Source organism: Podarcis muralis, chromosome 2 (genome assembly GCF_964188315.1).
Source record: "Podarcis muralis chromosome 2, rPodMur119.hap1.1, whole genome shotgun sequence".
Classification (NCBI taxonomy): domain Eukaryota; kingdom Metazoa; phylum Chordata; class Lepidosauria; order Squamata; family Lacertidae; genus Podarcis; species Podarcis muralis.
The window spans coordinates 117,267,419-117,291,447 of NC_135656.1; the positions used below are offsets into that span (position 1 = coordinate 117,267,419).

Genomic DNA, 24,029 nt, shown 5'->3' on the forward strand with positions numbered 1-24,029 from the left:
GAGAGATACACATAAAAGAATTATGGCTAGCTTGTTCAGGATAAGGGTGGGATAGACAGACAGACAGACAAAAACATTTTGCCCTGGTTAAATACAGGAAAAAAAGTGGGAAAGTACTTAAAATTGTAATACATTGCAAGATGGAGTAATGTTATTATTCCAATGAGTATTCAGTTAATATGAAGTCATTAAAAGTTTTCTGTTCTATGTCCACAAGCTCTGGTGTTAACGATCGCACTGCAGATTTGCGTAACACAATTTCCATTCCTTCCTTCCTTGTTTTTTTGGGGGGAGGGGGGGATAATTTTTATTAGATTTCAATTACAATAATTGAGTAAAAGCCTCATTATAACAATGACAAATTATAATACCATTAATAATGCCAACAATTCAAAAGCCAAATTACCGTATTTTTCGCCCTATAGGATGCACTTTTCCCCCTCCAAAAATGAAGGGGAAATCGGTGCATCCTATGGGGTGAATGCAGGCTTTCGCTGAAGCTTGGAGAGCGAGAAGGGTCGGTGCGCACCGACCCCTCTTGCTCTCCAGGCTTCAGGAAGACATCCGCAGCCTAGGCAGCCCTGCGGGAGTTCCCGCAGGGCTGTCTAGACTGCAGATAGTAGTCTGCTTCCCGGAGTGCCGGGCGCGCTGAAAGCAGAGCACCCGGCGCTTCGGGAACACATCCGCAGCCTAGGCAGCCCTGCAGGAGTTCCCTACAGGGCTCCCCACGCTGCGGCTAGCAGCCTGCTGCCCAGCGGGTGGGGCGCCCTGAAGCAGAGCGCCCCGTGCGCCGGGCATACATCCGCAGTGTGGGGAGCCCTCCTGCAGGAGTTCCCTGCAGGGCTCCCCACTGTGCAGATAGCAGCCTGCCGCCCGGCGCGTGGGACACCCTGAAGCAGAGCGCCCTGCCCGCCGGACAGACATCTGCAGCGTGGGGAGCCCTGCAGGAGTTCCCCGCAGGGCTCCCCACGCTGCGGATAGCAGCCTGCCGCCCGGCGGGGGGAGCACCCTGAAGCAGAGCACCCCTCGCGACGGGCAGACATCGGCCAGCCCCACAAGCTCGGGGGACAGCAGGGAGGCGCAGCGCTGCCATCCCGCTGTTCCTCAACCTGGTTCGGTTTCCCCGACCTGCTTTTGGGGGGGAAATAAAGGGGGGGAATTCCTTTATTTCCCCCCCAAAAAAACTAGGTGCGTCCTATGGGACGAAAAATACGGTATACAATTTAGGTGGGCCCCTGCGTGCTAGAATTGATGGTTCAACGATTTACTTTATTTCCGCATTCCAAAATCTTACAAATTTCCATTACGCTCATCAGAATAACACACCCTTATACCCCAACTGCAATTTTAACGACTTCCACTCGCATTAGCACATTAAATGATTTACAGTCCTACAGCTGAAGCATTCAAACTCTCTCTTTGTTCTTCTTGCGTCTGGTAATTATTCTGTCCGTGATGTTTCTTCCTGTCCTTTAATATATTATGTCTATAAGGTGAATTTTACTATTTCGGTCACAGACCAGTTCCAGCCCACGTACAATATCGAGGAAGTCATAAAACACGGTAGAGATACCTTTGAATTTGCAATTACCGTATTTTTCGCTCCATAGGATGCACTTTTTTCCTCTTAAAAAGTAAGGGGAAATGTCTGTGCGTCCTATGGAGCAAATGTGTGGTCCCTGGAGCCAAATTGCCAGAGTATGGCACGCTCTTGGGCTGCTCTTTGGTGGTGGTGGTGGTGGGGAGCCGCGCTCCTCTGCCAGCAGCCTCGGCTTCCCTCTTCAGCCCCGGGAAGCTTTGGAGCAACGGGAAGGCTGTGCGCCCAAGCCCCGCGCTCCTGGGCTGCTGAATGGGGGTGGGTGCTGCTCTGCCAGCAGCCTGCCCTTCCCCTCAAGGTTTGGAGCAGTGGGCAGGCTGTTTGCTGAGAGAGGGGAGGAAGAGGACGGAGAGGAGGGGGAACCAAGAAGCTGGGTTAAGGGAGAGGAGGTACTGTAGGTTGCCGTGAATAGAGAGTCATGGTAGAGGGCAAAGGAGAGGGAGCAGCGAAGGGGAGAAATTGCAGGCGTCACCTGAGGAGTTTGGGTGAAAGGGATGGAGAGGAGGAGGCTGGGAAAGGGGACTGCGCTGCTTGGGGAGGGGGAGAAAAAAGTGGGGAGAAGGAAAGGAAAGTATTTTACATGAAGATAGCGAAGAAAGTGATGTCAGTGATTGTGAGCAACTGAGCTTCATAAATTCTGACTCTAGCAGGGATGAGTTCTTGGGGTTCACAGAAGCCTAGAAGAGTACTCAAACCTTAGAGTCTCTCTTCATTTGTTAATGACAGTGATGGTGGTTCTTAATGCCACTGTTGACTGCTGTTCACTTTACATGGATGTAATATGATTCTGAGATACTGGTTGTTTATTAAATACAGTAGCTTATACCAGTGTTTTTCATCCTTTTTTTGGGCAAAGGCACACTTGTTTCATGAAAAAAATCACGCGGCACACCACCATTAGAAAATGTTAAAAAAATTAACTCTGTGCCTATATTGACTATATATAAAGTAATTCTCTTGAATAGGAATCAAATAAACACAAAGAAAGTATTTTATAATTACTTTATTATGAAATAGTAAGTAAACAGAAATATGAAAAATTATAAAATACTTTATTTTTAAATCTTTCGAATTTTTCAATTTTTCCCACGGCACACCAGGCAACATCTCGCGGCACACTAGTGTGCCGCGGAACAGTGGTTGAAAAACACTGGCTTATACAACATTTAATTCAGAATATTTTTTTCCTTGTTTTCCTCCTCTAAAAACTAGGTGCGTCCTATAGAGCGAAAAATACGGTAATTGTAATATATTCTATCTATCTTCTCCCAAGCGCACCTGCTGAGCCGCGCCTCCGACCCCGGTTTCCCCGAAGGCATGTCCCTCTCGAGCAGCGGCCGGAAAGGGCGAGGCGTCTCCTGGCGGCACCAGGAAATCTTGGACCTCTTGGACATTTGGGGGGAGCCGAAGATCCAGGAGCAGCTGCGTGCCAGTCACCGCAACATCGAGGCCTTCGAGATCATCGCCCGCAAGATGGCCTGCCGCGGCCACCGGCGCAACGCCGTGGAGTGCCGCTCCAAGACCAAGTGCATGAGGCTGGAGTACCAGCGGGTCGTGAACCACAACTCCCGGACGGGGAAGCACACGGCCACCTGCCCCTACTACGCAAAGCTGCACAGCATCCTCCACAACGGGGACGCGGCCGTCCGGCCCAAGCGCATCCCCAGGAACATTAAGAAAAAGACAAGAGCCTCGGCGCCGCTCGCCAAGGAGGCTGCCGCTCCCGAGCGCGCCGTGGAACTTTGTGCCCCGGATGCGCAAGCAGGAAGTGCAGAGGAGTACATGGTGAAGCAAGTTCTTGGACCTGGTGGGCAGAATTCGTCTTATTAGCGACAGAGGAATGTGGGGAGCTGCCTTAGACAGGGGTACCTTGGGTTAAGAGCTTACCGTATTTTTCGCTCCATAAGACACACTTTTTCCCTCCTAAAAAGTAGGGGGGGGGAGTGTGTATGCGTCTTATGGAGCGAATGCAGGCGGGAAAAGCCCCCAAGAGCCGCACACACGCTCCACGCGGCTCTTGGGGGCTTTCCCCCGAGGAGGGAGAAGGGACTGACTAGCAGGGTCAGTCCCTTCTCCCTCCTCGGGGAAAAGGGTGCTCTTTAAAAGGTGTGCTGCTCTTGGGAGCTTTTGCAGGAGGTGGGGGGAGGGACTGACTGGCTTTTAGAGGGGGAATGCAAGAAAAAAATTTTTTTTAAAGGAAGCGCTGAGCAGAGCCTGGGATGCATACAGGCTCTGCTCAATGCTCCCTTTAAAAAAAATTTTTTTCTTCCATTCCCCCTTTAAAAACTAGGTGCGTCTTATGGTCAGGTGCGTCTTATGGAGCGAAAAATACGGTAATTCGTTCCAGAGGTCCGTTCTTAACCTGAAACAAGAACAGTTTCTTTAGCTAATGGGGTCTCCCGCTGCCGCCGTGCGATTTCTGTTCTCATCCTGAAGCAAAGTTCTTAACCTGAGATACTATTTCTGAGTTAGCAGAGTCTGTAACCTGAAGCGTCTGTAACCCGAGGTACCACTGTACAGATCCAGCTGTCTGGCTGGCACACTGGCTGGCAGCAGCTCTCCAGGGGTTTGGGCAGGGGACGATTCCCAGCCCTACCTGGAGAGGCCAGTGGGATTTGAACCCGGGACCTTCTGCATGCAAAGCAGATGCTCTCCCTCCGAGCTACAGCCCTCCACCATTCTTATTAGGAGTCAGTAGAGGTCCTCCTTTCTGCAGCGGGGTGGGAACTTTGCGTGTTGCGGTGGCGGAACTGGTCGCCTTCCAAATATTGCTGGGCTTCCATCGCCTCTGGCCATGGGCCGTGCTGGTTGGGCTGATGGGAGCAGAGACGGTTTTAGGGTGGGGCCGGCGGTGCTGTTGCCCTGCAGGGGGTGTCCAAACAAGGATGGAGAATATAGCGCCAGAGGCGGAGGAGGTGCCAGGGTGACGCTAAAATTTGAGAGGCCAAAGTCCGTCACTTAATGGGAGCTGGAGGACCACAGCTTCCCCGCAGGCATCGGCTTTGCATCGTAACAGTTTGCCTGATTTGTATGGGTTGTGCAAGAATCCCATGGCAAGTTCTCGGGGTCCCCTGGTTTGTACGCAGGCGGTCTGGGCTCAATCCCTGGCGTTGTCAAAATTGGGTTGAATGGGGATGCGGAACCTGTAGTCCACCCAGATATTGTTGGGCTACAACTCCCACCATCCCTCGCCAGGGAGGACAGAACAGTAACTCGCATAAAGGCACACATCTTTCTCCTCCGAGGGCTACTCATTGCTCTGCATATGTCATGGACTGGATGGACGCTGAGGAATGGTGGGAGGAACCAACTGGGGAACCCCAGGGGAAGAAGGCTCAGAGCCCAGGGAGTGGTGAGGGGTCAGAGGGAGAAGACTGGAAAGAGGAGGTGTCAGAAGCCGAAGAGGTAACAGGGTTTAGTGAGCGGGGAGAGTCTGTGGCAGAGAGAAGTTCGGAACTGGAGGCGGAAGCTGAAGCAGGAGAGGAGGAAGGCCAAGAGGCAGAGATGAGTCAGGCTGGGGAAGAGGCACAGGTGTCTCCCCATTGTGCTGTGACAAAGTCCCTTCCACCTGATCTCCCAGAACCAGGAGCGGCATGAAAAGGGCGGAGGAGGTTGGCTTCATGCAGGCCCAGTCTCAGATTGTTGGGGAAAGGCCCTGAAGAGGAGGGGACTTAGGCAGCTGCGGGGAGGCCTAGAGATGGGAAGGCCTGGGGGAAAAACCCTGGTTTCCCCCCATTTTTCCCCAGGTTTTTTCCAAGCCTTCCCATCTCTAGGGAGGCCTTCAACTGTCTCATGGGGGCCAGACTTGCTGTGCTCATTAGGCCTGACACTCCTGTGCTGATCCTGTTTTTTTACTAATAAAGATTTAACTGCAGTTGCTCGGCGTGCTTTACTGCTGGCTCGCTCCTGTCACTATGCTCTTCAGAATTAAACTTCTCGCACGGTCTGAGTGAATCATGCCTCACATTTAGAGAAGAGTGTTTATTTATTCAGCTCCCACAGCCCCAGCCAAGGATAGCTCAGCTGGCAGAGCATCAGACTCTTAATCTCAGGGTCTTGGGTTTGAGCCCCACGTCGGGCAAAAATATTCCTGCATTGCAGGGGGTTGGACTAGATGACCCTCGGGGTCCCTTCCAGCTCTGTGATTCTGTGCAAAGCATGGCCAGCGGTTGCAGATAATGGGAGCTACAATATCTCGAGAGCTACAGTTCCCCAACCCTGTTTCTATATGCTTTAACTTAATTTTGCCCGATTTTCTTTTCTAAAAAATTATTATTTCTCCCTAGGAGATGGTTATAGCGAAGAAAAGGCCATAGAAGAAAGCATTGAGACGTGCATCGTTGGAGATCGCTCTGGTGAGTGCTGTTGGCATCAATAAATGTCAAGCGAGTAGCTGCTTGGGCTGCATCCACTCAGCTGTGGGTGAGAGAGTGTCCGTCAGTTAATTCATTCCCCACCCGTCCGCCCCCAAACAGACTGCCTTTCCCGTTTAATAGATGCAGCCTCCAGCGGAATAGGGGTGGAAATGGAAGCCGACCAGGCAGACACAGAGGTGGAGAAGGAACAAGGTATGGGTTTTAAGATCTTTGGTATCTTCTACACTCGATTATTGTGGGAATATATTTGGTGCCTGTTGTCTTGGTCCATGGAGTTTTCTTGGCAGGGATACTGGAGTGGCTTGCTGGTTCCTGCTCCAGGTAGATCCCCCTTGGTCAAAACTCTCCACTATGACCTGTCCATCTTGGGTGGCCCTGCAGGGCATAGCTCATAGCTTCTCTGAGTTATTCAAGCCCCTTCGCCACAACAAGGCAGTGATCCATGAAGGGGATCTTCTTGGGAGAAAAGCAATGACAAACCTAGACAGCATCTTAAAAAGCAGAGAGATCACCTTGCCAACAAAGGTCCGTATAGTTAAAGCTATGGTTTTCCCAGCAGTGATGTATGGAAGTGAGAGCTGGACCCTAAAGAAAGCTGATCGCCGAAGAATTGATGCTTTTGAATTCTGGTGCTGGAGGAGACTCTTGAGAGTCCCATGGACTGCAAGAAGATCAAACCTCTCCATTCTGAAGGAAATCAGCCCTGAGTGCTCACTGGAAGGACAGATCCTGACGCTGAGGCTCCAGTACTTTGGCCACCTCATGAGAAGAGAAGACTCCCTGGAAAAGACCCTGATGTTGGGAAAGATGGAGGGCACAAGGAGAAGGGGACAACAGAGGACGAGATGGTTGGACAGTGTTCTCGAAGCTACCAGCATGAGTTTGACCAAACTGCGGGAGGCAGTGGAAGACAGGAGTGCCTGGCGTGCTCTGGTCCAGGGGGTCACAAAGAGTCGGACACGACTAAACAACAACAGTAATAATCCTTGGTGCAGAATGCTGCAGCTGGACTGTAGGTGGGAAGAAGCTACAGTCAAACCTTGGTTGTTGAACATAATCTGTTCTGGAACACCGTTCAATTTCTGAAACGTTCGACAACCGAAAACTGAAAACGGAAGCCTCAATACAATAGGGAAACTCAAAATGGAAGCTACGTAGCATGTTCGGCTTCCAAAAATCGTTCGACAACTGGAGCATTTACTTCCGGGTTTTGGGTGTTCGGAAGCCGAAAAGTGTGATAACCAAAGTTTCGCTGTACAACAAGTACCTAACTTGGGTGTTTCCACAGCTTGTGCTTGCTGCTTTGTGCTATCGGGCTCAAGGATCTTGTATTAGTTTGCAAGGCTCTTAACAACTTTGATCCAGGCTACAACCAGGGCAGCCAAGATCTTCTGATGGAGCACTTTTGACGCCCCCCACATGCCTGAGGTTCAGCTGACCAAGCCTTTGGTGTGGAAAGCGCTTGCCTATGGAACTCCTTGCCAATAGTTCAGCAGGAACCACTCCTGCTTTTAGATGTCTTTTAGACAGCAGTTTTGTTTGGAACTTTCTCACACCCCAAACCAACCAATTATTATGTTCTGTTTGGTTGTGCACCAATTTGTTTTAAATAGAGGCGTGTGCATGGTTTTGAAAGTGCAGTTTATAAATATTTACGTGTGCCTTAGGGAGGGCCTGAGGTCTTATTTCTCTGCCTGATCACCGAGGTTTTTGGGGCTGTCTCTCTCACACACAGCTCATATCCCACTTGGAGCTGGGCCTTCCGTATTGTGAGTCTAAGGCCCTATCTGCGCATTTAAAGCAGTATTATGCCACTTCAAACCACCATGGCTACCCCCCAAAGCATTCTGGGAACTGCTGCTAAGGGTGCTGAGAGTTCTTCGGAGAGGCCCCTATCCCCTTCACAGAGCGACCATTCCCAGTGTTTCCTATGGAGAGGGATAGATAGTTTTTGTGTTTTTAAAATTATTTACACTTTTCAGATATATACATTTAACTGGTTTTACAATCATTTTAACATTTTAAAACTTGACTCCCTCCTCCCTCTTTCTGTGGTTCCTTAAATTTATTTTTATTATCTTCTCCATATGTAATTTCCCTTAACTTACCCATTTATTTGTATTCTTTAAATATATACTCTTATGTAACTGCATTGGCAGATGTGACCCCCCCCCAAAAGCTAAACAACTTAGTTTCTTAATTTTGGGTTTAAAAAAATAGGGGTTTTCTTATACACAGAAAAATACGGTATTTGATTTGGATTTATACATTAAAAGGTTGAGAGGGATTGATAGTTAAGCCGCTTTGCGAATTGTAGGTTTGCAAGGGAAATAAGGGGTTCCTGAGCAACTCTCAGCAACCTAGCAAACTACAAGATTTCAGATCCGTTGGAATTGATGGACATGACTAACTTACGCCCAAGTTGCCTCTTACAGGAGCAATTTCTAACATTTTTCAAAGAAGTACTTATGTCTGTCCTAAACCTTCAATAGATGCACCCAAATTCTGGTACGACGAGAGGAGGAGCTTTCTTTCTCCATGCCTTGTACAGTGGTACCTCGGGTTACGTACTTAATTCGTTCTGGAGGTCCGTACTTAACCTGAAACTGTTCTTAACCTGAAGCACCACTTTATCTAATGGGGCCTCCCGCTGCTGCCGCGCTGCTGGAGCACAATTTCTGTTCTCATCCTGAAGCAAAAGTTCTTAACCTGAAGCACTATTTCTGGGTTAGCAGAGTCTGTAACCTGAAGCGTATGTAACCTGAGGTACCACTGTATAATTTTTACACACCTGTACCGTGTCTCCTGGCCTTTAAAAGCCCCCAACTGTTACCACCTTTCCTCATACAGGCGATTCTCTGCGTCCCCTTAAGGCTCTCCTCTTTGTTGCCCTTCCAGACGCTGCCGCCCTGAACCGCCCGGCTCCTGCCCTGTCCCCCGACACTTGCATGGCGATCCTGAGGACCAAGAAGAAGCGAAAAGGCGAGAGCGACATGATCGAGCGGCTGATGAAGCACTCCTCCATGGAGAACGCCCGGCTCCTGTCCGCCATGGAGAAAGACAGCAAGGTTTTCTCGGAGTACGTGCAGCTCATGAAAGAGGAGGACGTGCAGATCAAGGAGGAGAGGAAAGCCTTTCTGAACTCCATTGACAATCTCGGCACCATCCTGCAGAGCCTCGTCTCCGGCCTGAATAAAATCGGGGAGGCCCTGCTCAGGCCTGACCAAAGCCCGGCCGCCGGGTTCGCAGACAGCTTCTCCTCTCTGAACTCGCCCTCGGGCTGCTTGTCGCCGGTGCTTTGCAACGGAGAAAGCGCCCCTTCTCAGAGCACCCATTTCCCCGGCTCGCTGGAGAGGGCGTCTCCGGAAACATCGAGCCCCGCCAAGGAATCGGTGTACATTCCAGACTGCCAAGGGTAGCTGTGCCTAAAGGCCAGGTGTGGACGACCCTTTTTGAGCCTTCCTTGTGGCTTAACCTTCCCCAGCCCCTGTGGCCTGCATGCCAGAGGTGGGGGGTGCAAAAGGGGGCAGAGCCGACGCAGAAAAATGATAACAGTAGGCCGACGTCACTTCTCACGCATATGTACCCCACTGATACAGAAACACAGGGAAATGAGATCTGTCCCCCTAAGCTGGACTGCTTGTGGGTGGAGATCTCTTGAGCCGCAATTTTCAGGATGCAATCTTCACTCTACCGCAGAGCAATGAGGCTTGAACTCATGGCGGAAACGAAGAGTCTTCCCCCGTTCCTCCAGCCTGAGTGTTTTTGTCAGGGTGTGGGTTGCGGAGTCGGGGTGGGGCGTTAAAAAAAACCCTTCCAAATCTCCCAGTTGCAACCGACCTGCAGCAATGGATTCGCTGTGCAGGGATCCACTGGAAGGCGGGTTAATGGGACCGAGGATCAGACAGTGGCCCCTCACCTCTGGCACAAACCAGCAAGCTGTGCTGCTCCCCGCTTGCGGTTTGCCCGAGGTATCCAGTCGCGTTAGACGTTTTGGGGGAGAGAGCTTTGGCAAAATGTCCTCGACATTTCACATGGGAGTTGGCTGAGCCAACGTTTGGCAGCCTAAGATTGCTTTCCGGCACCGAAACCAAAATGAATTCGACCGAAGTGCGGGGAGATAAAACCTTCCTCCTCAGCCCGATTGGCACAGGTTGCCTGAGGGTGGCGAGGGGCTTTGTGTGGTGTGAGAGAGTGGGCGTTTGAGAGGGGGGCAGGTGGCCGCAAGTGACGTTTTTCTGCGGCCCCCAGATGCCTAGCCAAGGCTGAATGTGGCCCCGCGGACAGTAACTGTTTGCCGCCCCTGTTCCAAGTGCATGTTCTTTACTGGGGTTTTTAATAGCCTAACGAGCGCAGCTGCATTCAGATGAAATAAGCCAGAGTGAAGGATTTCTTTTTGGAAAAAAAGATCTCTGTCTCTCTGTATATATATTATGCATTTTTCTAACAACTCTAATTTTAGCGCACACCTGAACCCATTTATATTCTGTGTTTTGTGCAACAAAAGCATAGGTTCCCTGATTTATAAATAAGAAGCACCTTTCTGTCACCGCCCCCGGTTGTTTTAAAGAAGATTTTTTAATAAAAGAAATGGTTCAATAAAAGAAATTACTCTTTTCGTCCGAACCGTCCTGCATCTTATATTCACAGTTGGTATATTTTTTTACCTCAGCATTTTCCCTTCGTGGTATGATAGTTGCGCCTCCAAGTTCCTTGATTATGATTGACAGAAGAGATACGGGTGTTAAGATTACTGATCTGCCCTTTACCGTAAGGTCCAGAATGGGTTGCAGTAAGATATACAGTTACAAAAACGAATAAAAATGGCGTCAACAGTGAGACTGTTCCAGAATTATCCTCTGTACTAGAGTGAGGAGCTTCTCTCAGCCACGTAATCTCCTGGAAATCTTTTTTTTGGGGGGGCAGGGGGGGAATATGCAAGTGGTGGGCAGGGAAAAAAGCAACAGCGTGAGGCACAATAAGTATAAATTTCACCTTTGTACGGAAGGCTAGCTTCTCCACACACAAACAGTAACTTCCCACGAACAGCTCAGTGATCATGCACTTTACGGACGCTCCCACCCCACCCCCAATGTTTTACTTTAATTATTACTTTAGTAATTTTTGGTGGCTTTAGACAGTTTTTTGATTAATAATTCTATTTTTGTTTTGTAAACCGTTTGAGGTTTTCACGATAATCGAGCATTCTGTACGTTTCATTAAATAAAATAATAAATAAATACAAAACAAGACGCACGGCCCACAATCCCTGCACAAATAATCCCTAGCTTGCATACATAAATAGTCTGCACGGATGTTATGGGCTCAGAGATGGAAAGAAGACGAAGTCCCTACCAGAGAAGAATGGCAGATCAAGTTGACGGATTATGCCAAAATGGCCAGAATGACCGGAAGAATCAGAAATCGGGAAGACCAAAATTTTTAATAAGGAACGCGGAAAATTTATGACTTGTCTTAAAAACCATTGTAAACAGTTAAAATCATTTGTAGGGTTGGAATATCACTTATAGCTTAATGATGAATATTGGACACAATGGAGATGTAAAAGATTTGGATTATTATAAAAGATGCAGGAGGAAATGATTAACAATAGGACCCACAAAGGGAAGGAGGGAAGTCCCAAGAGATTCCTTGGAATCTTGTTTTTATGTTGTATAATATGTGACAGTAAAATTTTAACTTGAAAAACCATTAAATGTAATTTTTAATCTTTGTTGGAAGCAGCCCAGAGTGGCTGGGGGAACCCAGCCAGATGGGTGGGGTACAAATAAATTATTATTATTATTATTATTATTATTATTATTATTATTATTATTAACCAAATAAATAATAATAATAATCCCTAGCTTGCAGAGGTGACAGAGGCTATAAGCTGTGTTATAAAAGGCGATTCTTTCTACTTACATTTTTATTGCAAGCTCATTTTTTGAGATAATTTTACAGGCTGAGACTCATGGGTATCGAACAAAGCTGAATGTTGGAAGACTTAGGACCGGGGGGGAGTGTCCTTCAGGTGGCAGACAATTAAGACTGTGGAACTCCCTCCCACTGGAGGCAGTCATGGCCACCAACCTGGATGACTGTAAATAATAATAATAAATTTTATTTATACCCCGCCCTCCCTGGCCAGAGCTGAGCTCAGGGCGGCTAACACCAATAAAATCACAGTAAAAACATAAGGGTGGGGGCAATTTAAAATACAGGTTAAAATGCAATTTGAAATGTAGCCTCATTTTAAAAGTAACCAATAAATCAAGACCATTAAAGGGAGGGAAACATAAGGGTCAGACTGAGTCCAAACCAAAGGCCAGGCGGAACAGCTCTGTCTTGCAGGCCCTGCAGAAAGATGTCAAGTCCCACAGGGCCCTGGTCTCTTGTGACAGAGCGTTCCACCAAGTCGGGGCCAGTACTGAAAAGGCCCTGGCCCTCGTTGAGACCAATCTAACCACCTTGCAACTTGGGACCTCCAAAATGTTGTCATTTGTGAACCTTAAGGTCCTCCACGAGGCATACCAGGAGAGGCGGTCCCGTAGATACGTGGGTCCTAGGCCGCATACGGCTAGGATTAGGACTAGTGCTTCTGAATACCTATCGCTGGAAATCACAGAAGAGGAGTGGACTCTTGTGGACAAATCCCGCTTGTGGGTTTTGTTGGCCACTGTGGGAACAGGAAACTGGACCAGATGGGCCATTGGGCTGATCTTGCGGGCTCTTCCTACGATCTCAATATGGGGGAAATCAGGTAAGAAATCAAATAAACAACATTTAGGAGCATTGTACAGACTCTCCTGTTCTCCCAGGCACTTGATGGCTGAAAGAAACTGTTCCCTGAAATTATTAGCCGTGAGGATATCTGGCTCCTTATAAATGCTTTTAGCTCTACTTAGTTATGGGATTATTATGGGATGCGGGTGGCGCTGTGGGTTAAACCACAGAGCATAGGACTTGCCAATCAGAAGGTGAGCTCCCGTTGCCAGCTTCTGCCAACCTAGCAATTCGAAAGCACGTCAAAGTGCAAGTAGATAAATAGGTAAACGGCGTTTCCGTGCGCTGCTCTGGTTCTCCAGAAGTGGCTTAGTCATGCTGGCCACATGACCCGGAAGCTGTACGCCGGCTCCCTCAGCCAATAAAGCGAGATGAGCGCCGCAACCCCAGAGTCGGCCACGACTGGACCTTTACCTTTAGTGCTTATACATTTTTATTTGTGGTGTTCCGCTGGCCTGGCCTTCCGGTGGTGGCGGGAGGGTTTACAGGGTGGGAGGGTGAAGCACAGAACTGCAAACATTGTACTAGATAATATTTAGTTTAACAAGTTTACACACCGTGGCGCTTAAGATATCAACTTGTCTGAACTGCTTTCTTGGTGACTTTATTATGCCAACATTCCTAAATCCATTAAAGCCAAACCAAATCGAGAAAAAAAGTTACAAGCATAACTAAAAATTAAAAACAGCTTTTAAAAAAAGCAGCAGAGAATGATCAGGAACATAAAAAAAAAAGATAATGAAGGAAAAACATGTGGGGGGGGTTTGTCCCCTGAAGCTGTATATATTTCTTAATGGTCAGATGATGCGGTGGTACCACCACAAACAAGGCCCTGTTCCTCACATCCAGGCTGTGACAGTACAGTGGTACCTTGGGTAAAGAACTTAATTCGTTCTGGAGGTCCGTTCTTAACCTGAAACTGTTAATAACCTGAGGTACTACTTTAGCTAATGGGGCCTTTCGCTGCCGCCGCCACACGATTTCTGTTCTCATCCTGAAGCAAAGTTCTTAACCTGAGGTACTATTTCTGGGTTAGCAGAGTCTGTAACCTGAAGCGTCTGTAACCCAAGGTACCACTGTACTTTTGAGCTGAAGTTCATTTGAGGTTCTTGTTGGCAGAGAAATGACAATACATATATAAAAGCAGGCGTTTCACAGGGCCAAAGCTCAGTGGTAGAGCGTGTGGAGCGTGTAGGTCCAATAGTGTGTGGAAAAGTAGGTCCAATCTTCAGGCAGGGCTCAGAAAGACCCTTGCCTGAAACCTCCAGTGAACAGCTGACAGTCAGTGTAGGCAATACTGAGCTAGATAGGCCAAAGGTGTGGATCAAAATAAAACAGCTTCTTGTGTTCTTATGTGGTTGAGCATCTGCCAAGCTCAATCCTCAGTGATCTCTCCAGGGAAGGCCGAGATGGACCCCTGCCTGGAAAACCTCTGTCAGACAGTACTGATGAGCTAAACGGGCCAAAGATCTAATTCAGTATGATACAGCTTCTTATATTCCTCTTGCTTTTGTATGATTCTAGTCATGTCCTCTGGAGGCTTCTATCAGTAAGGAGAGGTGATCTCCCTCAATATTTTCCGCACAGCTCAGACATTCCTCAAGATTCCCCCAACTAGCAATCTATGGAGTTGTGTGGAGAAGTGAGCTCCAACAGCAAACATTTTCCGCCCGCGTGAGCACATCTATTGCTCCTGCCTCGCGTGGCCAAACTTCTTCCCACACTCCAGACATTTATACAATTTCTCCCTTGCGTGAACCGCTCGATGGAAAGCAAGTTCTGAGCTCGCGCCGCAACTTCCTCCGCACTCGTACTGTTTCTCGCCAGCATTAATTATGTGACGGTTAACAAGATACGATTTGCAAGATAGACTCTTGTCGCACTCTGAGCAACTGTACAGTTCCTCTCCCGGGTGTAAGTCTTGATGCCTTGAGTCGTTCTGATTCAAGCTCTTTCCGCACATGAAGCACTTGCGCAGCTTTTCCAGCGAATGGATTCTTTGATAGGAAGAAAGGTTTGCGTTCTGGCAGAAGCTTTCGTCAAAGTCTGCACACGGATACAGTTTCTCTCCAGCATGAATGCGTTGATGTGCAGTAAAAAGCCGGCTCCACCTAAATCTCTTTCCGCACTCCAAGCATTTGTACGGTTTCTCCCCCGTGTGAATTCTCTGATGTGCAATAAGGGACTTATCCCAGCTGAAGCTCTTTCCACACTCCAGGCATTTGTACGGCTTCTCCCCGGTGTGGTTTCTCTGGTGACAAGTGAGGCTTGCGCTCTGACGGAAGCTCCTTCCGCAGACGGCGCATTTATACGGTTTCTCCTCCGCGTGGATTCTCTGATGGGAAGTAAGGGAGTCGCACCGGCTGAAGCTCTTGCCACACTCCAAGCATTTATACGGTTTCTCCCCTGTGTGGATTCTCTGATGAGAAGTAAGGCTTGCACTGTGGCTGAACCGTTTCCCACAAACTGAGCAGGCGTACGGTTTCTCTCCGGTGTGAATTCTCTGATGTGAAGCAAGGTTGTCATGCCTGTTGAAGCTCTTTCCGCATTGTGGGCACTTGTAAGGCTTTTCTCCCGTGTGAGTTCTCTGGTGCAGATGAAATGCTGACTGGCAACTGAAGGCTCTTCCACACTCGGCACACTTAATCCTTTCCTTTCCTCTGCACGTTGTGTGTTGTTTTGGGGCGCTGTCACCATACTGGAAAGCGGCAGATTTCTCCCCCTGCGTCTGAGTTCGTTTCTCCTCCTGCTTCTTTGCTCCATCTTGACCCTCCAAGTTCTCCCCACCGTACTGACCCGTGGCTGTTTCCAATGACACGCCCAACTCTGCTCCCTCGTTCTCACTCTCCCAGACGTAACCTGCTGGAATATAAGGAGAAAACTGGATAAACCCTCCAGCGGCGTAGTGTGGGTTGTCAGCACCCGGGGCAAGGCAAGTAATTTGCGCCCCCTAACCCGGGGCAAGGCAAGTAATTTGCGCCCCCTAACCTGCCGCCGCTGCCAGCTTCTTCTTGCTGCTGCCTGGGCTGGGGTATTTACGGTAAGGTAGCCACGGCAGCGGGGGCGGGTCCGTGTCAGGTGATCTGAGGCGAGTTGCCGCTGGCGCTGCCGCCCAAACGACGCCGCTTGCCCGGAGGAGGAGGAGGGCAGAGAGGCGAGGAAAATGCAACATGGCCCAGCAGCGGCGGCAGCGGCGGCGGGGCTGTGAGGAGGGGCTGCCTGGCGCGCCCTCCGCGGCCAGCGCTGAGAGCCGCTGCCTGCCGGACGCCTTCAGCCCGGACGCGCGCACAGCTCGTCGGTTCCGCGAGACATGGGGCTCTGCTACAGCCTGCGCCCGAGGCTCTTCGGCGACTCCGGAGGCGGCGAGCGTGCCCCCCCAGATGTTGCGGCCGGTGCGGCCGGCCCCCCCTGCACCCCCCACGCTACGCCACTGAAACCCTCTGATCAAGGGAAAAGCAGAACTGATTGTTGTAGGAGGACAAGTCTATCAGCTTCCCAGGATGAAGGTTAGGCTCTGCCTCCGTGGACCACAAAGGCAACCCTCTGTCTCCACTGTTGGAAGGTGTGATGGCCTGGGGCTCAGGCTCGGGCTCGGAACCAGAGGAGTCTCAGTCCGCACTGGATCCTTTGCCTCAGGCGGCATCTGAACCCAGTCTGGGGCCTGATTCTGAAGAGCTCCAGTCTGCACAGGTTCCCCTGCAACAAGAACCAGCTGGGCCGAGTCAGGGGCCTGAGCCTGCCCTGGCTCCAGATGCGGTGATTACCTCGTTGCCTCCAGCTGGGCCATCACTTACAGCTACTCCACTACCTGTTGGGTCAGGAGAGGCTGAGGCGGCCCCTGGGTCTGGTAACCCACCGACATCTCCCGAGCTGCAGAGACTAAGGTCTCAGAGAAGGAGAGACCTGAGTACTCGCAGGAGGAACGCTCGCCTTCGGGCTGTCACCATCCACCACAGAAGCCCTGTTGCACCAGCAGAAGTCCATGCACAGGGCTTCATCTTATGGGTCTTGTGAGCTGAATCCTGCCCAACATTACAAAGCATACAGAAGAACAAGCCTTGCTCATGCAGAACTGGCATGGCTTCTGTAAGGGCGAGACATGTCACCCAGAGATGGATGTTTTTTGTTGGGCAAAAAGCACTGCTGAGGGGAGTTCATACCTTCAGCATCTCTAAATAAAGGCCAAAGGGATACTTACCTAAGGTAGTCACCATCCCAAGAATCTCCAGCATCACCTCCCTGTACAAAGCCCTCTGGCTGGGCTTCATCAGGGCCCATTCCTCCTCAGTGAAATAGAGGGCCACCTCCTCAAAAGTCACTGGTCCCTGGAAAATAAAAAGAAATGTCCTTCCCTCATCAATATTCAGAGGAAGGGTGTGAAAAGTGCTTCTCCCTCACTAATGATTTGAAGGGATTTTTGGACACCGGCTTGGAAACTTCAGCTGAAGGGCAATTTAAATATAAAATATGATCAATAATATTTTTAAGACTGCAAACCTGAGGGGGAAAGCCTTATTGTTTTCATGGATCTATAAGCTACTCAGAGATCCTTCTATCACTGTGCCATTGAGAGCGTGCTCACCTATGGCTTATGTGTGTGGTATGGAAGCTGTACTACCCAGGACAGGATGGGGTTGTGCAGAGTTGTTAAGGCAGCAGAGAGCATTGTTGGCTGCCCACTCTCCACCTTAGAGCAGATTTATGCCACAAGGTGCCATAGGAAGGCACTGGACATAGTAAAAGATCCATCGCATCCTGGTCACTGTCTCTTCGAGCTCCTGCCGCCGGGACGGAGATACAGGACGATGAAGACAAGAACGAGCCGCCTTAAGAACAGCTTCTTCTCCAGAGCGATCTCGGCCCTGAATGGGAAGCCTGGACTTTGAAAGTCATCGAATCTTCCTTGCTGTATTATACTGTATTGTTTTAATTAGTGTTTTTATAGTTGTTTTGATTTTGTGTGGAGTGCCCTACCTGGGTGGATGGAGCAGCCAAGTAATTTCGTTGTCCCCGAGAGGGGGCAATGACAATAAAGATATTATTATTATTATTATTATCCTTTTTCGGCTGAAGAGCAGGATAAATATATACAGTCGTACCTTGGAAGTCGAAGGGAATCCATTCCGGAAGTCCGTTTGACTTCCAAAATGTTCAGAAACCAAAGCACAGCTTCCGATTGGCTGGAAGAAGCTCCTGCAACCAATCGGAAGCCATGGAAGCCCCACTAGACATTCGGGTCCCAAAGAACGTTAAAAAACCAGAACACTCACTTCCGGGTTTTGATCGTTTGGGAGCCGATTTGTTCAGGAGCCAAGCTGTTTGAGATCCAAGGTAAAACTGTACAGTGGCACCTCTGTTGTCAAACGTAATCCGAACCAGAAGACTGTTCAACTTCCGAAACGTTCGACAACCGAGGCGCAATGGGCTGTCGGCAAAGTCAAAGGAGAAATTTGAGGGGGAGAAATGCAGCGGAAGCCGTTCGACTTCTGAGGCGTGTTTGAAAACGGAAGCATTCACTTCCAGGTTTTTGGCATTCGAAAACCGAAATGTTTGGCTTCTGAGATGCTTGAAAACCGAGGTACCACTGTATATATATCAATAAATATATATATGTATCAATAAAGAGTATCCCTCCTACCTGAGATGACTCCACAGCCTCCATCCCAATGCAAAGAGGAGAGGGTCTGGAAAACATTTCAGATGCCATTCCACTGCCTATGAGGGAAGATGAAAAGGGTCAAACTATTTGCAACTTTCACCTCAATGGGGGTATAAGGAGAGTTGGGGGAAATGGTTCAGAAATGAGCGACGGAAATGATTGAGGGGGTGGAGAAACTCCCTTATGAGGAAAGGCTACAACATTTGTGACTTTTTACGTACGAAAAAAAAGGATAAGTACGTGTGGAAGGGAGGCAGAGACACACACAACAGAGGTATGTAAAATTATGCAGGGTGTGCATATTTAAAGTAGGATTTTATTTTATTTTTATTTATTTACTTACTAAATTTGTATACCGCCCGTACGCCCACAGGTCTCAGGGATAAAATTACAATATAAAACCACAAAATACACAATCAAAATAAAAACAACCCAATAGCCACCACCACCCAACACTTTTTAAAAGGGCATCGGATGACAGTCAACCAAAGGCCCGGTTAAAGAGGAACGTTTTTGCCTGAATTCAAGCTCATCCAGTTGAAGTGGAAGGTTGGAAGATTCAGGGCAAGACAAAAAGAAGGCCTTGTTCACACAGCACATTATTAAACGATGGAACTCTCTTCCACAAGAGGCAGTGACGGCCACAAACTTGGATGGCGTTAAAATAGAACTGGGCAGATTCATAGAGGAGATGGCTATCAATGGCTGCTTGCCACAATAGCTACCGTACATCCCACCTCCACTGCTGGGAACTCCTCCTCTCAATTCCGCCTTCCATTGGCCGGCTTTCCTGAGCATGTAAAATTGATTAGGATTGCCAACATTGTTGTTTTTTCCCCCTGGCCTTGCTCCTGTGCAGTTTAACATTCACTACCAGGTACCTGGCAATGTGGCATGAGAGCCTCCTGTTGCAGGAATTTATGTATAGATTTTGGGGGTGGGTTGCCCCTCCAGCAGATATCATGCGCATGCAACCCACTACCAAAATCAGCACAATCACTTTTGTGACTTTTGTGACTTGTCCCCACAAAACACTTCATCACAGTTTCTTCCTATCTATTCAAAGGGCCTCTGCTGCACGATACCAAATGTAAGAATTCACTGATAAATGTATCTATGTACTGGCTCACTGGGAAAACTTCAGAAATTCATATAGACACGTGAGCTCAGCTACTCAGCAGCCCCTCTGCCTGAGTGATAATCCCTGGCATCCTGATACCTGAGTGCCAGACAGGTAAAAAGTAAAGGGGACCCCAGACCATTAAGTCCAGTCGTGATCGACTCTGGGGTTGCGGCGCTCATCTCGCTTTATTGGCCAAGGGAGCCAGCGTACAGCTTCCGGGTCATGTGGCCAGCATGACTAAGCCGCTTCTGGCGAAATAGAGCAGCGCACAGAAACGCCGTTTACCTTCCCGCCGGAGTGGTACCTATTTATCTACTTGCACTTTGATGTGCTTTCTAACTGCTAGGTTGGCAGGAGCAGGGACCAAGCAACGGGAGCTCACCCCGTTGTGGGGATTCGAACCACCGACCTTCTGATTGGCAATTCCTAGACTCTGTGACTTAACCCACAGCACCACCCACGTCCCTTGCCAGACAGGTAGCCATTCCAGAAAAAAACAAAGCCAGATAAAGATAAAAGGGTGTGATTAACTTGGCTAGGAAACAGGGAAATGTAAATGTCTTTTTTGTTACACTTGATGGGTGTTTGGTGGAGGGCAAGGAGAACCATGGGGCAGGGTCCAGGATGCTCAGATTACTGCCACCAGACCTCCCCTTTCATGATGTAACCATGATGTATGAGTGATGTAGTTTTGGGAGGGTGTAACATGGGGGTTAAAGGGTTAAAGGGACGTGGGTGGCGCTGTGGGTTAAAGCCTCAGCGCCTAGGACTTGCCAATCAAAAGGTCGGCGGTTCGAATCCCCGCGGCGGGGTGCACTCCCGTCCCTCGGTTCCAGCGCCTGCCAACCTAGCAGTTCGAAAGCACCCCAGGGTGCAAGTAGATAAATAGGGACCGCTTACCAGCGGGAAGGTAAATGGCGTTCCGTGTGCTGCGCTGGCTCGCCAGATGCAGCTTGTCACGCTGGCCACGTGACCCGGAAGTGTCTGCGGACAGCGCTGGCCCCCGGCCTATAGAGTGAGATGAGCGCACAACCCTAGAGTCTGGCAAGACTGGCCCGTACGGGCAGGGGTACCTTTACCTTTTTAACATGGGGGTTAACAGCTAATAAAAGTTTGGGTTCTCTTTTGTCCGGGGCTTCCATCTTGTTCCACCTTGTGGCAGGTGGGAATCCTGTTGCGACAGTCTTCAGTAAAGACCAAGCCTACTGGCTGCTGTTTTGCTCTGGTATTCCTGGCTGGTGTCCTTGTTTTTTTGTCCAAGGGAGCCCTCAGATTTCTCCGGTAACACTCCCCACCCCGGCCCCCTTTCCATTTGTGGAAAAGCTTCGTTTATGCCTTTCAGGAGTCTTTTGAAGGCACAAGAGCAAAGAGAGAGATGTGGAAGAGTGAAGGAAAGTGGTAACCTTAATTTACGCAGCACAAGGAAATGATTGCAGGCTACTAGTGAATAAGGTCCCCAACACAGGAAACGAGAAGTAGTTGTAGGTTGGGGGGAGATCATGGAGGGATGCTTACCTGCGGAGTGATTAACCTACCTGGATCTCTCAGTGCACGGAGCGCATCTCTCCAATGAGCCTAATAATTTGGTTAGGGGAAGAGCTCTTGCGGGAGTCCTGCTTTCCCCAGCACGCGAAACCATTTGCCTTAATCTTGCATTTCCCTCCCTGCGGCCGCCTTCAGCATCTCTGCCAAAGCAAGAAGAAACTCACGTGGAACACTTTGCATTTTTTCCCCTTTCAGATCTGCGGAAGAGGAAAGGGGCACATTCCCCCTCTCTCTCCCCCCCTCCCCAAATCTCCTCCTCTTTGCAATCTTCTGCTCTAGGAATGTGGGCTCAGATGCTGTTGCTGCTGTTAACCATTGAAGACCAAACAGGGAGGGAGCTGCCTCTTTTTGGCATCCTTCAGAGAGAGAGAGAGAGAGGAGAGCAGGAAAGGCGGGTGATCTCAGGCGGGTGATCAACATAAACTTACAGTGGTACCTTGGGTTATAGATGCTTCAGGTTACAGACGCTTCGGGTTACAGACTCTGCTAACCAGAAATAGTACCTCGGGTTAAGAACTTTGCTTCAGGGTGAGAACAGAAACCGCGCGGTGGCAGCAGTGGGAGGCCACATTAGCTAAAGTGGTACCTCAGATTAAGAACAGTTTCAGGTTAAGAACGGACTTCTGGAACGAATTAAGTTCTTAACCCAAGGTACCACTCTATAAATATTTCAATGGGAAGTATGGGCCTGCTAATTTATGTTGGTCAGGAGAGAATCAGCTAAATAATCATGGGCGGGCGTTTTTCTCTCCCCCACCCCACCCCCCAAAAACTGCAAAACGTGGGAGCAGTGGGAATGGCAGTGAAAGGGCAAGCCTGGAAAGTGAGAGGAAGATAAGAGAGAGGGGCTTAGGAAGGGAGAAAGCAGAGTGGGGGGTTTGTGTGTCAAATTCAGGAGGTAGCTGCACTTTTCGAAATGCTTCTCTGCTTTGGAACTTGCAGGGGCTGGAAATAGACAGTTCCACCCCACCCCATCTTCTTCCGCCACCCCAGAGATTAAAATGGTAGCGCTGGGTGGCACCCACCCACTCTCGCTAACCTGCAGCCCTTCAGGGATCTCTCCGTGGAGAGAGCCAACCCCTTCCAGAAGAAGTTAAAACTTGCAAAGGCTACCAAGGCATGGAGCTGAATTCTCCTCACACACACCCCCGCCATAAAAAAAGGACAGGGGGAACTTCCAAAAAGGGCTGCCTCACATGTGTAGACTGGCGCTGGTGCGCAGAGAAAGAGACGCTGAGCTTTTCTTGACAGCATCCCAAACTCCTCCAACAGTGGCAGGTTGCAAAGGCGAGACGTGCATGCTGGGTGGGGTATGCGGGGCTTGAGAGATGGGAAGGAGAGTGGTGGGGAAGCGGGAGACCTGGAGGGGCGGTGACTGAGCCGCGAGGGACCCCAGCAGCGGTGCTGCCTTCCGCCTGAAGCGCCTGCACACAACGCCTCCTGGCCGCCGCCAGTTCCTGCTCCGCCATCTCCACCTCTGGCCTGGGACCCCCACAGCACCAGAAGCCAGACAGCCAGCAGCAGCAGCAGCGAGAACTGAATTTAGGACCTTGGCGGGCCTGATCCGGCCTGTGGGCCGTAGTTTGAGGACCCCTGCCTTAACCTGACCCTCTCTCTTCTCAAATCCATCCCTATCTTCTCAAATCAAGCCCCATCTCTTCACCTGACCCGTAGCCCTATCTCTCTCTCTCTCTCCCTCCCTCTTTTTATCCTCCCTCTCAAAGTTCTGCTCCTCCCCCTTCTGTGACTTTGTAGCCAATCGGTGACAGGCTCCTTCACTCTGACAGAATTTCAGGGAGACTGCGCCAGCAGACTCTGGCCTGGCTCTGTTGTCCGTCACACCTGTCCTTAAGTCGAGGGGTGTCTGGGTTCCTTGACAGTGTGTGGCCAGTTCCTTGTTGGAGCTCGGAGAGCTATCTAACCACCTAGGGTCTTTGTACTAATTTTAGCCAATGCATTCGAATGGAGAAGGCAGGGGAGGTTTGAGTTGAACAAATCCTTTAATTCCAGTATTTCTATTGTTCTACTGTCTCTTCCTAGAGGGTTTCCCAAAAAGGGACGCGGGTGGCGCTGTGGTCTAAACCACAGAGCCTAGGACTTGCCGATTAGAAGGTCGGCAGTTCGAATCCCCGCAATGGGGTGAGCTCCCTTTGTTCGGTCCCTGCTCCTGCCAACCTAGCAGTTCGAAAGCACGTCTAAGTGCAAGTAGATAAATAGGTACCACTCCGGCGGGAAGGTAAACGGCGTTTCCGTGCGCTGCTCTGGTTCGCCAGAAGCGGCTTAGTCATGCTGGCCACATGACCCGGAAGCTGTACGCCACCTCCTTCAGCCAATAAAGCAAGGTGAGCACCGCAACCCCAGAGTCGGCCACGACTGGACCTAATGGTCAGGGGTCCCTTTACCTTAGCGAGTTTCCTGCTTATTCCCCATTGTTGTTGAAGGCATGATGGTGGCGCCTGCCGGTGCTTCAGAAACTTCAGCTGCTGCAGAATCTGGCAGTCAGGTTGCTCACCGGAGCAAGACTGTGTGACCATATTACACGGATCCTGGTCCAACCACACTGGAAACCAAATAGTTTCTGAGCCCAATTCAAAGTGCTGGTTTGGACCTATAAAGCCTTAACAGCTCCGGATCACAATACCTCAAATATTGCCCCAGGCTGGATATCACCCTCTAAGACACTTCTTCATGTGCCTCCTCCATGTGTGGAGGGTGACAAAAGAAGACTGGGACTTTTCTACAGTGGCTCCGTTTGTGGAAAGCTCTCCACAGGGAGCTTTGGCTGGCAACTTCATTATGCGCCTTTAGGTCCCGAGCGAAAACATTCTTCTTCAACCAGGACTTTGGCTAAATAAAGGGCGGTGATAAATGAAATATACAAATGTCTGTAGTAATAAAAAACACATCTTTGTGGGGAGAAGCTCTCCTGCACAAAACTGCTGC

The 24,029-nt window shown here is 49.6% G+C and overlaps 2 protein-coding genes across 6 annotated transcripts in view; one reads left to right on the plus strand and one right to left on the minus strand.

Annotated features, from left to right (window-relative positions):
* LOC114592284 (uncharacterized) overlaps positions 1-10,591 on the plus strand; it is a 12,778-nt gene extending 2,187 nt beyond the window's left edge. Inside the window, 4 exon segments of the mRNA XM_028720348.2 lie at positions 2,871-3,404; positions 5,884-5,952; positions 6,094-6,165; positions 8,872-10,591. Of these exon segments, the coding sequence (XP_028576181.2) occupies positions 2,871-3,404; positions 5,884-5,952; positions 6,094-6,165; positions 8,872-9,392 (1,196 nt within the window). The 3' untranslated portion in view covers positions 9,393-10,591.
* An 806-nt stretch (positions 10,592-11,397) lies between these two features.
* LOC114591053 (uncharacterized) lies at positions 11,398-22,249 on the minus strand. Of its 5 annotated transcripts, XM_077922386.1 has the most exons (5): positions 21,073-22,246; positions 18,398-18,470; positions 18,030-18,184; positions 16,958-17,084; positions 11,398-15,621 (listed from the first exon to the last, which is right to left on the minus strand). In XM_077922386.1, the coding sequence occupies exons 4-5, from the start codon at positions 17,025-17,027 to the stop codon at positions 14,444-14,446; spliced, it is 1,248 nt and encodes a 415-aa protein (XP_077778512.1). In that variant the 5' UTR covers positions 17,028-17,084; positions 18,030-18,184; positions 18,398-18,470; positions 21,073-22,246; the 3' UTR covers positions 11,398-14,443. The 5 variants fall into 5 exon arrangements, with proteins under 5 accessions (XP_077778512.1, XP_077778510.1, XP_077778503.1 ...); XM_077922384.1 differs by lacking the exon at positions 18,030-18,184 and having other exon boundaries at positions 11,398-15,618; positions 21,073-22,249; XM_077922377.1 differs by lacking the exon at positions 18,030-18,184 and having other exon boundaries at positions 18,398-18,474; positions 21,077-22,246.
* Between the last annotated feature and the right edge of the window lie 1,780 nt (positions 22,250-24,029).